Source organism: Propithecus coquereli, unplaced genomic scaffold, assembly GCF_000956105.1.
Source record: "Propithecus coquereli isolate 6110/MARCELLA unplaced genomic scaffold, Pcoq_1.0 Scaffold95, whole genome shotgun sequence".
NCBI classification, from domain to species: Eukaryota; Metazoa; Chordata; class Mammalia; order Primates; family Indriidae; genus Propithecus; species Propithecus coquereli.
In genome coordinates this window covers 6,505,935-6,520,828 of record NW_012155840.1, presented here as the reverse complement: position 1 = coordinate 6,520,828, position 14,894 = coordinate 6,505,935, and the positions used below count along the sequence as shown (strand labels likewise).

The window sequence follows — 14,894 nt, the reverse complement described above, 5'->3', positions numbered from 1 at the left end:
TTCATGGGCAGTCAGGAAAGGAAAGCGGTAGTGATGGCACCCACTCCTGGCCAGACTCAGGAAAAGAGGACGTCACAGGGAGGGGTGGGCAGTCCAGACCGTGGGGGACAGATGCACATACACTCACCCCAGTTCCCCAAAAGCAGAGCCCTCCACTTCCCCAGCCACCGTTCCTGACCACTGTCTCAAAAAGTTTCAATCCTAAGGAATGAGTGTCAATTTCAGCACCAGAAGGGATTTGAATCCTTGCTTAGTCTCCTGTCAGACAGAGGTCCTTTACCCGGGTGGGCTGCTAGAGATGTCTGAACTCCCCCAAAATTATATACAGGTTGAGGGGCCCTTATCCAAAATGCTTGGGAATAGAAGCGGTGTTTTAGATTTCAGATTTTTTTCAGACTGTAGAATACTTGGGTTACACCAGCTCAGCATGCCTAATCTGAAATCTGAAATGCTCCAGTGATTATCTCCTTTGAACGTGATGTTGGCGCTCAGAAAGTTTTGGATTTTGGAGTATTTCAGATTTTGGATTTTCAGATTAGGGATACTCAACCTGGACGTGGACATTTTCCTAGAGAGAAGACCTATCAAAGGTCTCTGGGGCCATCCCTTGTCCAGTTTACCATGGCCAAAAACATAAAAAGTCTAAAGAAACCACTGTAATGATACTGATAATGCTTACCCAGTCTTTTTTCTCTGACGGTCATATTCTTTTGAATCCTTTAATTTAAAAACTGTCACAGGAAATTTTTTAAAAACGTATCCTGCTAAAGTAATTTATGATTTTGAAATGTCACAAGATCTTCTTTCCAGTGATTGGCTAAAATCCAGCACAAATGAACTGTCTTATATATTTGAGACTCTATATCTATTGACATAATAACAGAAATTTTAATAAACTGTTTAGTTATTTTATGCTGGAAATATTTGGATGCATTAATTTTGCAGTTCTCAGAAGAAACCAACAAACTACACTTATTTTAAACATTATTTAATAACAACGGTACCCAAATTAATGAATGAATGAATTTAGGCAAACCTGCTTTTCTCTATAATCCATTAAATACGTTTTCACTGCAGATACTTCAGAAATCATTTCGGAAACAGTCACAAACATATACATATTCATTCACAGAAATGCCATTTACAGTTTTGATATCAAATAGTCATTATAGTCAGTTCACAAAAAGAGTATAAAGTGCAAAAGCTCCATTTCAAAAGGCCTTAATGGAGATAAAACTTTACCAGCCAGTGGACACACCACCCTTATACAGCACACCCTATATAAGGTATGAAACAAGGTATATATCTGAAAATACAGCATTTGCTCTGGTTACATAGTGTGGTTATAAAATAGTCTTAAATATGGTTTATCATATAGGGAAAGATACGATTCAAACAATTAGTCCCTTAAAGTAGGGGCCATTTTTCTTTTAAGCCCGTAGAAGAATGATGTCTATAAAATCCATTGAGAATCCCAATCTGGTCCAAGACTTCTCTTTGACCAGCTGGAACAACAGCACCCAGGCAAAGCATGGGCTATAAAAGGCTTCAAGTTCATTTGGGGGGAAAAGGAAAAGGAGCTAGGAGAGGGGCCCTCGCTGGGCAAGCTTCGGCCCTCACCTGTCGCCTAGAGATGGTTCCATGTCAGCCCCAAGGCTTAAAGAGCAGGGAAGGCTCAAGTCTCAGTCCTGGAGCCTTCAGCTGGGCACTGGCTCACAGAAGCATTACAAATTGGTGAGAGAGGTTTTCACACACCTGAGAAATCCACTAAATGGAAGAGGTGGCAGTATTTTTACAAAGCCTGTGTTTGATGATCACCAAGCTTTGTCCCCCAACAGAACACCTTTGATCTATAATTAATGTTTTAGGCACTCTTCATTGGACAGGCACAGTGTTCCCCCAAAATGTAGCCCGTTACCAAATGGATTCAGACATCTCATCCCCACACACCAGAAACGTGCTCACTGAAGGGCTGGCTTTATAACAATATAATCATAAAGGGGAGAAAAGGTTTCTTTTTCTGATAATCCACAATCAATCAAAAACTATAAAACAAGAATCACTGACTGAAATGATCACCTGGTAACATTACTGGTTTTTTATATCCTAAATCCAGTTCCCAGTGGGTATTGATCTTGGGCAAATTCTAACCAGAACAAAATCGGATAGCCATGCTGAGTAAACCTCTGCCATCACCGTCCTAACTCCTAAATATCTACTGGGGGAAAGAGGAAGGAGATTCTTGATTGCACATCAATTAATGAAATAAGCTATTTATTTTTTATAAATCCGAACACATCAAAATCTGTGAAGTCACACACATAACAGCTATTTTCCGTGACTCCAACCCAAGTGCAGAAGCATATCAAAAAGTAGAACTCAGTTCCTTATTTCCTAGGGCCCATTCATGTCAGGCTTGACTCAAAAGAAGATTCAGTAGTAATTCTGAGAATCCAGTGGTGAGTATTCAAGGATACAGCTACGTCTAGTGCATTCCAAACTTGCTCCTCATGAAAAAAATACACAATTGGTATTTATATTCCATATAAGCTACAGAATAAACTGTCGACTCTAATAGACATTGTTTATAACCATAACAGGGGGAAAAAAATGAGACAGAAATAAAGAAATAAACCAAAATACCAATAGTGGTTTTACTTGGGCAAAAGAAATGTGGGCTACTCTTTTCTTCTTCTTCTTCAACTTTCTATAGTTTCCCAATTTCCTTTAAAGAGCATGTAGTGCTTTTATATAAATATGAATGATACCATAAACCCGACTCAAAATAACATTGGTTCCAAGTCCTTGCAGAAGTAAAAATAAATAATAAAAAAATAAAAATATTGGTATATTTCTACTCTCTTGACTTTTGCAGCCCACGCTGGCAAGCTATAGTGATTTCTGTTCAAAAGCAGAGTTACGTGTTGTCCTCCTCAAACACACCCCATTCCACATTTCTTTTTCAGCCCTCAGCTCTTTACAGCAATCTCTAGAAGGGCATTCTGCTTTTAGTCATGTGTCTTACAGAAGAGAGATGGGAACAGCCCAGTGAGTCAGGGCACTTCCTTCCACCCAGGCCTATTCAAATACATCCAGCAATAGTAGTTTATCCCTATTTCCAGGGTTTGGAGGTTGGGGTGTCTCCACGGCCCCCAAGGAACAAGTGCTCCCTGACAGGAAGAAAGGGCCCTTCCTCGATTGTTGGGACAATGCTCCTTTCACTGAGGAACCCTCGAGACAAATTCAACCTCACACAAAAAATCATTTCCTGCATTCTGCTACTCATCTGTGCTTCTACACTAAGACAGCTGGGCTTCAAATACACAAAAGCCCCTACTCTGGAGCATTTTTATGCTGCAAAATAGATGAGACCAGAATCCATGCCTGATGAGGTCAATCTGAAATGAGAATGGTCTGATTTTTCTCTTTAGAAACTTCTAGACTTGAAACCCAAAGGACTTCACAGCAGTTCTGGTCCATGAACCACCTAGGTCTCAGAGAGGTGCATTAGAGGTCCCACAAATACTTAATTCAAAGGTCATTTTAAAAATACTTTTTAAACTATAGTAAAGCAACATGTACACTGATTCAACACCAAATTTTTCTACCTTGGAAATCACCAATGTGTTAATTTGCATTTTCACCAGCTGATATATTAAGTGCTATAAATTTAACCTTAAATAAATTTGAGTTAATAAAATACAATTTAATTCACACATGAGAGTTCCATAAGAATTTCTTACTACAAACAAGGTTCTGCTGCTAAATAATTTGATAACAACAGAAGTAGAATAAAGTCATTCATTTTTAAACTCTCAATTCATTGCTTACTGGGCTTTTTACCTTGGATACTGTGCAAATTCTAACCATAGTAAAGCGTTGCTGGATGTGCCAAAAACTGTTACTTCCCAACTCTTAGGTACTGAGGGCAATGACATGACTCCTGTCCACACAAGAAGGACATGTCTGTCCTGCCTTTGCCCAAGAATGGAATGTTACAAAGCAGGAGATGCCTGAGTTAAAATGAGTATCCCTGAGGTCGATAATTCCCGTCTCACACTGTGGAGACAGTTTTGGAATCTTCCATTCAGCCCAATGAAGAGGAGGTTAGTTGTAGCCAGTGTCACATTAGGGAAGAAAAATTCAGAAGGCAACAGATTTGTCCTGCTGCACCAGGGACTCAAACCAGCCAGTGAGTGTGTCATTATGGCCAGCACTTGGGAAGAGGGAGCAGTTGAGCACTCTGAGAAGCCACAGGGAGCACCTTGTCCTGGGAGGGTGAGGGGCATAATGCCCTCAGGAAATATTAGAGAACGGAGAGGTGAGCGTCTTGAAGATAATTTCCAGAATAGCATAGCATACTGGAGGCTTCCAATGAGAAAACAGTTTCCAAAAACTTCATGTTTGCTCCAAACGTTAAAGCAGAACCCCCACCAAAATCTTAAGAAGCCCTTTGGTAAGTCATAGCACGGTGTGTCTATTCTTCTCTGTGGATTTGAGGCTACTGAGCTGAGGCAGGAGAGGGGAGGCAGAAGTGATGTCAATAGTTAAAAATTGTGCTCGTCTTCAAGAATGGCTTACAGTGGAGTGTAGGTTTTGGCATAGAGGGTTTTACTCGTTAGCTTTACCCTCATCTGAAGTTAAGTCTCCATCTCTCAGCAGAGGTAGTAGTAAAAGGATTCACAAATGTATGCAAAACCTGGGTTAGTTGAGAGTTGCAAGTGAAAGACTAGCCTTTTAGCCACAAGCCTTGTGTTTCGTTTGTTTCATTTTCTTTAAGGACAGTCTCCCCAAATGAAAATCTCCAGCACCTTCCATCAGAGTCAGGGGGGGTGCTGTCATCGGAGGGTCTGTCTATCAACAGTAGAGTCCACTCCAAGGGTGCGTGGGAATGGTGGGCGCTGCAGCAGGGCAACTTTCTCCAGGAAGAGGGGCTCTGTGCAGGGCTGGGCTCCCCCAGGGACTGCTCTGCCACGGCCACAAAGGATGCAGCCCAAAAAGCCACTGCATATGGCAGTGAGGCTAAGAAAGATACACCTAGTGTCCCTAAGCCCTCTACTCTCCAGCTTTGGGAAAGGGAAAGACATTTCTCCCCATGCACAGTGGAGTCCTGGTGGTCCACAGACACACTAGTTAGAGCCCAAGGGAATAGACTTTTTAAAAGACAGGCCATACCCCAGCTCTTCGAACCCCCTTGGCTATCTTTGCTAGCAAACAAAGCCCAGTGCATGAGGGAAAATAAGCAGAGAGGCCAGCCACCACCTTGCCATCATGTGATCTTGACTGGTGATTTCTTGTTGGCACACAGGAGGGACACATAAGGGACGCCGATGAAGGCCCATTTCTCGCTGGGCCAGAACTTGATGACAGGGCCTTGCTCAGGGATCTCTGAGGCAGCATCGAAGTAGGCAAAGCACACACAGCCCAGGTAGGCCGCCAAGCAGATGAGGATGTGCCTGCAAAGGGAGACAGCCGTCAGAACTGACACAAGCCAAGACTCGCTGCCTTGGGCCCAGCCTGCTCTTCCAATGGGCTAAGCCCCCTCCCCAACTCTAACTACAGCCCAGGGGCCTCTTCTAATGAGGAAGGGATGAAGACAACCAACAGCCCCTGCAATAGCAGGACCATAAATCGTGAGCAATTCAGGACTCATCTTAGAATGTTGTAAAATATTATTGCTTGACAATAGGAATAAATGTGCAAATAAATGCTTCAACCAAGACTGAGGCCTAAGGATTTAAAACAGAGGTGCTAAGATGGAAATTACTGAACACAGCTGATTAGATCCCACCATCTCACTTTAACAACTGGTTGTAGATATTTTATACCCTACATCAGGAATAAGTTTATACTGATTAAACGGCTTTTGTAGTTTAATAGGCAAATCCTTTTTTTGTATTAACGTTATTAAGTATGAAACGTCCAATTTCCTTAAGTACTAAGTTTGACGGTTGATATCTCTGATATTTCACTTTGACACTTCTTATTTTATTGTTATTTTGAAGGTAAAGCCTCAGTGTTTCAAATGCACACTGTGGCTTGTGATTATCTTTCAAATTTTTTTTTTAAGAGCAATTTTTGTCAAAATTTCATGTTATTTTCAAGTATGAGTTCTGTCATGGAACCAATGCAGCGCAGACAACTCGAAATATCAACAAAGTGGGAAGGATGTGGCTAATGAACACACAGTACACCCATGGTTTGAGAAGTTTTGTTCTGGTGATTTTAATCTTGAAAATGAGCCATGTGGACGCCCTGAGACCAAAGTGGATGATGATGAGCTGAAAGCTGTAGTGGAAACGAATCCATCTCAACCTACATGTCAATTAGCAACAAGGTTTGACGTTCCTATTCCAACAATATTGGACCATTTGAAACAAATCGGCAAGGTAAAGAAGCTGGATAGATGGGTTCTGCATGAATTGAACGAGTGTCAGAAGAAAAAATCGCCTCAAAGCTTCTTGCCTTTGTTTGTTGTCAAGACATAAAGGCAAACCATTTCTACACTGTATTGTTACGTGTGATGAGAAATGGATTTTTTTTGACAATTGCAAGCATTTGGCACAATGGCTGGATAAAGATGAAGTGCTAAAACACAGTCCAAAACCGAATATTCATCACAAAAAGCTAATGGTGTCTGTTTGGTGGTCCAGCGCTGGTATTATCCACTACGGCTTCATGAAACCTGGTCAGTCGATTACAGTGGATGTCTACTGCAACAAGTTGGATGAAATGATGAGGATGCTTGTGATTAAGCAGCCGAGATTGGTCAATAGAGACAGGTCAGTCCTCTGGCAAGACAATGCTTGATTGCATGTCGCACAAACAACACTGCTCAAACTACAGAGGCTGGAGTTGGAAACTCTCTGTCATCCACCATATTCACCAGACCTTGCACCAACTGACTACCTCTTCTTCCAGGCTTTGGACCGCTTCTTGCAAGGAAAAATATTCAATTCTCAACAAGCTGTGGAAAACATCTTTGGCGATTTAATCAACACTCTCTCTCCAGGCTTCTTCACTGGCTGGCATAAACAAGCTACCATTAAGATGGCAAAACTGTGTTAATAGTTTAGGTACATGCTTTGACTAATTGTACTGTTTCTTGTTTGAGATATAATGAAATATACTTTTGATTCGAAATCTGACATTTCATATCTAACAATCTAATACTATATATGCATTGGTGAGGCTTGATGTCAATATAGTAATAGATCTAAACAGTATAGATTTAGTATTTGGTTTTAAAAAAAAAGGATCAGTTTGCATCATGTAATCATGTATAGAATGTTATTTTTGTCTTTAAAAAGCAGAAAGAGAAAAATATATACATATATATATATATAATCAGGAAGGATATACTTCAGATACTGCAGAGTGTTAACAATTATCTGTGTTAAGAATTATGAGAGCCACTCTTTCTATACTTCTATACTGTTTAATTTGTTACAAAATTTATATATGTGGATTTTTTTTGTTTTTTTGTTTTTGAGACAGGGTTTCGCTCTGTTGCCTGGGCCAGAGGGCAGTGACATCATCACAGCTTACTCCAACTTCAAACTCCTGGGCTCAAGCGATCCTCCTGTCTCAGCCTCCTAAGTAGCTGGGACTACAAGAGCGTGCCACCACATCCAGCTAATTTTCCAATTTTTTTATAGAGATAGGGTCTTGCTATGTTGCTCAGGTTCATCTTGAATTCTTGGCTTCAAGCGATCCTCCTGCCTCAGCCTCCCAAAGTGCTGGGATCACAGCAGTGAGCAACTGCACCCAGCCTATATGTCATTTTATAACTGGGAGAAAAGATCTTCAATTTTTAAAAACAAAGCAGAAAATACACCAAATTCAGAAAAAAGTTTGAGCCAAAATTATTACATAGTCTAAATTTTGAATTTTACTTAAATCACTGCTGTGACAAGGGGATTTGAATTGATAAAAATGACCACACTGAATGAGATCATATTTACATAGATGTACACAGTTATCAAAACTCAAAAATGTACACTTAAAATGTGTACATTTTATTATCTGGAAAATATAACTCAATAAACTCAACAAATATAGAAAGTATATAACTTCACTACTGTGAGTTGAGGTTGAACCCAAGAAATTTCAGGCAATGGATCCTAAGACTGAAAACCCCAACTTGTGCTATTTTACTTTGTTTTGTCTTTTGCAAACACTTATTGAAGTTCCCAAACCTTAAATTTAGAATAGGAAGGGTCTCATGGTAAATATATACAAGTTCATATGCAGAAGGGAATGTAAGCAAATCCTTTCAAATTTTGTATCTTTAGGCCATTTCCAGATAGAAGTCAACCTTTTTCTGAATCTGGATCTAACAAAGTTTTTCTAATTCTACTAGAAAAACTAGGATGTTTTTCTAGCACACACTTGTAGTCCCAGCTACTCGGGAGGCTGAGGCAGGAGAACTGCTTGAACCCAGGAGTTTGAGGTTGCTGTGAGCTATGACAATGCCACTGCACTCTAGCCCAGGTGACAGATCAAGACCCTGTATCAAAAAAAAAAAAAAAAAAACTCTTTTAGAATTCCTCCTGGATGCTCTCAATCTAGCAGGAACAGGACACAGCAGATTTCTCCTGCTGCTTATTAGCTTTTGTAGTCAGAAGTCCTGGAAGACAGAAAAAGAAAGATCACCCTGAGTTAAGAGCTAAAGCAGTTCTTAGGAGGAAAGCCGCTCCGATCTCCTCCTCAGCTTTCTGAGTGTAGGATTCTGCATGTGGTTTTGTAATCTGCTTTTTTTTTTTTTTTAACTTAATACTGTGTGCTGAGCATTCCAAAGAATAGATGCTCCAATTCGCTATTATTAAACTCCAAGGTTGTTTTTATATAAACAAATGGGTGATATTGAACGATTCAGTTTAGTTCTCTGGTTCTCTGTCTCCACCTGAAAAAAGGGAGACTTTGGGGGACACATTTGGGGAAGACTGTCCCCAAATGACCTGTGAGGCCCCTGCTTTCACTCAGGCCCCCGCCTCAGATCTAGCTGGAACTCAGGTTACGGATTCGGCTTTCAAGCACCTCTATGCTTTAATAATGGAGCTGGAGGTAAGAGACTGCAGACCTGAAGCGTGACAGTTAGGCCTTTTGTTCTGGCTAAGCCTGCTCGCTGGAGCCAGTTCAGCTTTTTACAGTGTGCACTCTGAACATCTGACAGTCTGCGTGAGGACAGAGGCACACTAGGACGCCTCGCTGTCCCCTGAGCACACCTGTGCACCGTGCAGGGAGGACAGAGCCCGAGAGCAAGTGTGAATGCCTGTCTCCCAGCCAGCTCCCGGTTGGCAGGGGCTTACCACACGCAGTGCAGGTAGGGGAAGTGGAAGGACGACAACAGCTCACAGAAGGCTCGGTCACTGATCCAGCAGAAGAGGGCGAGCGTCCACCAGAGGCCCGAGAAGAGGCCCAGCTTAAACACACGCACGTTGTCACACCTGCATGGGGATCCAGACAGCAACTTGTCGTCAGTCCTGGTTTCCACCCACCCCAGTGGCCACCCATCCTGTCTCCTTCACCAGTTCCCCTCGTGTCCCCAACCCCTGGCACCGGAGTTCCCAACATACAGTCACTCTACAGTCTCGCAGCGTAAATTCTACATGTACCACAGATGGCTCACAAAGACACCCTTCCCACCCAGGTGTCTCCCCTGACTCCAGCTCACAGAGCAGCTGCCGTCCTGACATGTGCACCCTCATGTCTAACATGGACCTAAATTTAACACGTCTTAACCTGTCCTTCTTCCAGTCTTTCTCTTTCCCCCACAGCCCACATCCAGTCCATCAGCACTACCTTCAAAATATATCCCAAATCTGACCTCTTCCCACCAGCTCCACCTGGATCCACGCCACCACCCTTTCACCCACAGCCTCCTTCCACCCTTGCCCGGCAGCCAGTTTTCAGCACTCCGCTCAAAAGCCTCCAGCACCAGCCCCTTTAACCAGAGGAAAGGCCGAAACGCTTGCAGCAGCCACGGGGCCCCACATGCTTGGGCTTCCCCCTTTCTCTGCATCTCCTCTCCTACGCCAGTGTACTCCAAGCCATCTCGGGAAAACACCCAGGCATGCTCCTACAAGGCCTTAGTACTTGCTGTTCCCTCTGCCTGGAATGCTCTGCCCCCAGGAATCCACACAGATCATGTCTCCGAGTCTGTGCTCAAATGTCACTCAGTAAGCTCTTTCCTAACCACTATTTTTAACAATTGCAACACCTGTCTCCACCTCCCGAGCGACCCTCCTTATCGTCTCCTTCCCTCCTTTAATTTTCTGGGTATTGATGAGAACCCCTCTGACATCCTCTGTGTTTCACTTGTTTTTGTGTTTACAATTTGTGTTCATCCCCTGACATGTAAGCTGTTCTCTGCTGACATCCCCAGCACCTGGAACAGCGCCGGACACAGAAGCCTCTCAACATTTGCTGAGTGAAGTAAGTTCTTATACACACTGGGACAAAATGTGTTTCTGAAACAAATCCTAACAGCGCAAAGGAAATTTCAGTTGCTGTCTTCCTTCCTTGATACAGAACTGCACATAAAGTGGGTGATTTCCATTTCTGGATGTCCAGAGGCAGTTGGTGGCTGAGGGTCCTTCCAAACCCTTCCTTTAGGGTCTCTTTCTCTCAGTGGAACACTCCTGGGTCAGTCAAGATCTCATGTGGGGGGCTGGGTACAGTGGTGGCTCATGCCTGTAATCCTAGCACTCTGAGAGGCTGAGGCTGGAGGTCAGGAGTTTGAGACCAGCCTGAGCAACAGTGAGACCCCAACTCTACTAAAAATAGAAAAATTAGCCAGGCATGGTGTCGACAGCCCGTAGTCCCAGCTACTCAGGAGGCTGAGGCAGAGGATCACTTGAGCCCAGGAGTTTGAGGTTGCTGTGAGCTATGGTGACATCACTGTACCCCAGCCTGGGCGACAGAGTGAGATTGTCTCAGGAAAAAAAAAAAAAAAGATCTTGTGTGGGACCCAGAGTGTTGCTCCATGAATTACTATAGATGTGTCTGCAGACAGGATCTGTCTTAGGAGTTTTGCAGAGCTTTGCCCTGAAGGAATATGTGAATGAGTTGGTTTGCATTTCAAATGCTGTTACACTCCGAAGGGCGTCTCTGAAAGACAGTAGGGGCTGTATCCCACAAGGCGCCGCAGTTCTCAGACTTAAAGGTTTGGATTTGCTTTGTACAGCAAAGCGAATCTGTTAAAAACTACAGGATGAGAGCTGACAATGGAGTGCCCCCTGGAACAGACAGCTGCCCGAATGGCTAGAAGCAAAGCTCTTGTTTAAACACTCCAGACTACCTGTCTCCATTCACAATAACCTAATAAACATGGAGCCAACATATCTCTGTTTAACCCCTCTGTTAAGTGATAAACTTACCTTAGAACTTAGAAGTTAATCTTTGAAAGATTTTGTAACCATTTGTTCACGTAGATAGAATTAGTTAAAGGATTTGTAGAAGCCTTTTGAAAATCTGTTAACCTGAGAAGAAATACCTGTTGTTATGTAAATCTGTTAGCCCTGGCAATTAATCACTATTCCCTGTAAATTACCATGTAAGACCTCATTCGGGGCTTTTGAGACCCACGGAGAAGGTCTAGGCCCCCTGAGATCCCGCTTTGCCTATAATCTTCATAAACTTATAAAACTATATCTTTGTCCCTGTGTATTCTTTTATTTTCCATTTTTCTCTATTATTTTCTTATGCCTTGCAACTCTACCAAAGGGACCTGGTTTTTTGCTGGGAGCTTAGCTACCTCCCCGCACAGAGTCCAACACAACATCTGCAACCAAGACGAAGCTTAATTCATTTGTTGAACAACCGTATGTGTGTCAAAAGCCTGACTTGCTACTACCTTTCCCGGCTTCCTGACAGAAACATCAGCAGAAACATAAATAAAGACAGGATAAGACAGCAGGTTCAGAAAGACCTGCTCAAAAAAACAAAGTATTCTTTTGTAGGAGGGCAAAATGTATCCTTTGGAAATTTTTCGAAAGAATTAATAAAGGCCCATGACATGGAGAGACTACATTCCTACTTAGGCACTAAAACAGAGATAACGATTTCCATTTCCCTCTTCTTTTCACCTTCTCCCTCGAATGACTCACCTTCAGCCCTGTCCCCTCACTCCTGGCCTGTCTGCGGCCCCTCTCCAGGGCTCAGCCTCCACACTTCCTCAGGCAGGTTCCCGACACCCCCACCACCATCTAACATAGCTCTCTTCCCACTGCATTCTCTCAGGGCCCCCTGCCATTTTCCTTCACAACACTCGTCACAAGGTGAAACTATGTATTTATTTGTGTCATTATCTGTACAACACCTAGTATTAAACCAGCCTAGAAGACCAAGAAGAGTAGGAACCATACCTGCTTTATTCACTAATGTATACCCAGTGCCTGGCCCAGAACAGCTGTTAAATAAATGCTTACTGTATGAATGGATAAAATTATAAAGTAAAAGGACAATTTTTTTATTTTTTATTTTTTTTTAGAAAAAGAGTCTTGTTCTGTTACCTAGGCTGGAGTGCAGTGGCACAATCATAGCTAACTGCATCCTTGAACTCCTGGGCTCAAGCGAGCCTCCTGCCTCAGCCTCCAGAGTAACTGGGACTACAGGTATGTACCACCACACCAGGCTAATTTTTAAATTTTTGTAGAGATAGGATCTCACTATGTTGCTTAAGCTGGTCTCAAACTCCTGGCCTCAGGTGATCCTCCCACCTCAGCCTCCAATAATGCTAGGATTACAGGTGTGAGCTACCACACCTGGAGATGTTTTTTTGGTAGAGATGGGGTCTCACTATGTTGCCCAGGCTGGTCTTGAACCCCTGACCTCAAGTGATCCTCCTGCCTTGGTCTTTCAAAACACTGGGATTACAGTGTGAACCATGGCACCCAGCCAATGACAATTTTAACTGGACTCTAGTGATCTGGGCAGAACATTTTTTAAAGATTTTTTTTTTTTTAAGAAGTAACCATGTTGACTGGGCACCAAATTCTCAGAGTGCATGCTAAGCACTGTATGAGGCAAAATAGGCCTCTTGCCTTGTGATTTAAAAGGGTAAAACGAAAACTGATAAGAAAAACACCAACAAATATACAGACAATTCATCTGGTACAAGAGGATCCATGAACATCCAGTGCAATCAAACCTAGGAAGATTGGCTTAAGGAACATACCGGAACAGAGAGCAATATGCTGGAGACGCAGTACATGGAGGGTGTCAACAGAGGCGGAGTACCAGGTGGTTAGTCACTGCCAGGCCCCGGCTGGACAGGGCCGACATCTGTGAGACAGGAGAGAAGCTCCATAGGTTCAGGGTCTCGGCTGCCTGTTACTCTTCCCCACTCTGTTTCTAGAGGGAGCAGGACCTGCTAGAAGCCACTGACCATGTTTATTTGCACGTGGGGTTTGTCCAAACCTGGGCCCAATTAGGCTTTACTTCCATTTTTTAGGGCTTTTAACAAAATATTAGTATGAGGTAAAGTGAAAAAAGTGGGACAAAAATCCTATAAACAGCAGGACCCTATTTTAGATGGGATCAGGTGCGTTCAGGGCGGCCTGGCCGTAGACAGGACCCTATTTTAGGATAGAAAAATCTGAGCAGAATATCTTTCCTTCAAACCATCATGCACAAAAAAATACAAATTAAAAAATTTAAAAATAGGCTGGGCATGGTGGCTCACGCCTGTAATCCTAGCATTCTGGGAGGCCGAGGCAGGAGGATCGCTCGAGGTCAGGAGTTCGAGACCAGCCTGAATAAGAGCGAGACCCCATCTCTACTAAAAATAGAAAGAAATTATCTGGAAAACTAAAACTATATAGAAAAAATTAGCCAAGCATGGTGGCGCATGCCTGTAGTCCTAGCTACTCGGGAGGCTGAGGCAGGAGGATCGCTTGAGCCCAGGAGTTTGAGGTTGCTGTGAGCTAGGCTGATGCCACGGCACTCTAGCCTGGGCAACAGAGCAAGACTGTGTCTCAAAAAAAAAAAAATTAAATAATTGATTAATTAAAAAAATTAAAAATAAACAGAACATCTATAATTTCTTCTGTTCTTGACCATTGACTATATTCTCAAAAGTTTTTCTAAACAATAAAATCACTCCCATAATTAGAAAACAGTATATCTTAAAACATTTTAAATGCCGAGTCACTTGGCAATGTGACTTAACACCACTGATTTCAATGTCAGGTCATGACCCCAAATCGGAATAAACTCTTGTTTTCTGATGGCCCAAGAGAAGGTTCAGAAAGGACAAGGAACATATGAAAAGGCTAGAAACGAGCTTTAGGAATGAAGGCTAAAGAGAAACAGAAAGCTAAAAAGCAGTCCTTCCTCTATTTCCTGCGAGCAAAGGGAGGCACAGTGAGAAACAACCCAGACATTTAGGCACAACAGATCACCGCTGGCGACAACACGGGAGATCCTGAAGGAAGCGCAGAGGGCGATGAGGGCATCCTCCTGCCTGGGCATTTTATCAAAGCAGGGAAACAACCATCTTTTCTTTTCCTTGCCAGGCCCCAGGGTGGGAACTGGGACACAGCAGTGAGCAAAGAGACCTCATCCCTGCCCACGTGGGGTCGACACTAAGCAGAGAGGACAGACACTAGACAAAACAGCAACACAATAATTTTCTAATTACGATCGGGATGGGTGCCAGAAAGGAGAAGTCTAGGGTGCTAGGAGAACATATAAACAGTGGAGCTAAAACTGAAGCAGAGTTAACCAAGCAGGAGGGTCAGAAAGAGGGACGGCATGAGCAGGGCCTGGGGCTGCCGGGAACGAGGCCCAATGAAGACATGGAAGGTCAGAGTGGCTGAGTCAGAACTCAAGGGGAGCTTCACGGGGGAGAGACCAGCCTGTAAGGACAGAAAGGCTTAATTGCAATGTCA

General features: G+C 43.1%; 1 protein-coding gene across 1 annotated transcript in view; it reads right to left on the bottom strand.

The window, feature by feature from the left end:
* Positions 1-4,736: 4,736 nt before the first annotated feature.
* Positions 4,737-14,894, bottom strand: part of ACER2 (alkaline ceramidase 2) — a 34,517-nt gene continuing 24,359 nt past the window's right edge. The window contains exons 5-6 of the mRNA XM_012665030.1: positions 9,312-9,449; positions 4,737-5,456 (exon numbers count right to left, since the gene is read on the bottom strand). Of these exons, the coding sequence (XP_012520484.1) occupies positions 5,270-5,456; positions 9,312-9,449 (325 nt within the window). The 3' untranslated portion in view covers positions 4,737-5,269. The remainder of the gene's footprint in view (positions 5,457-9,311; positions 9,450-14,894) is intronic.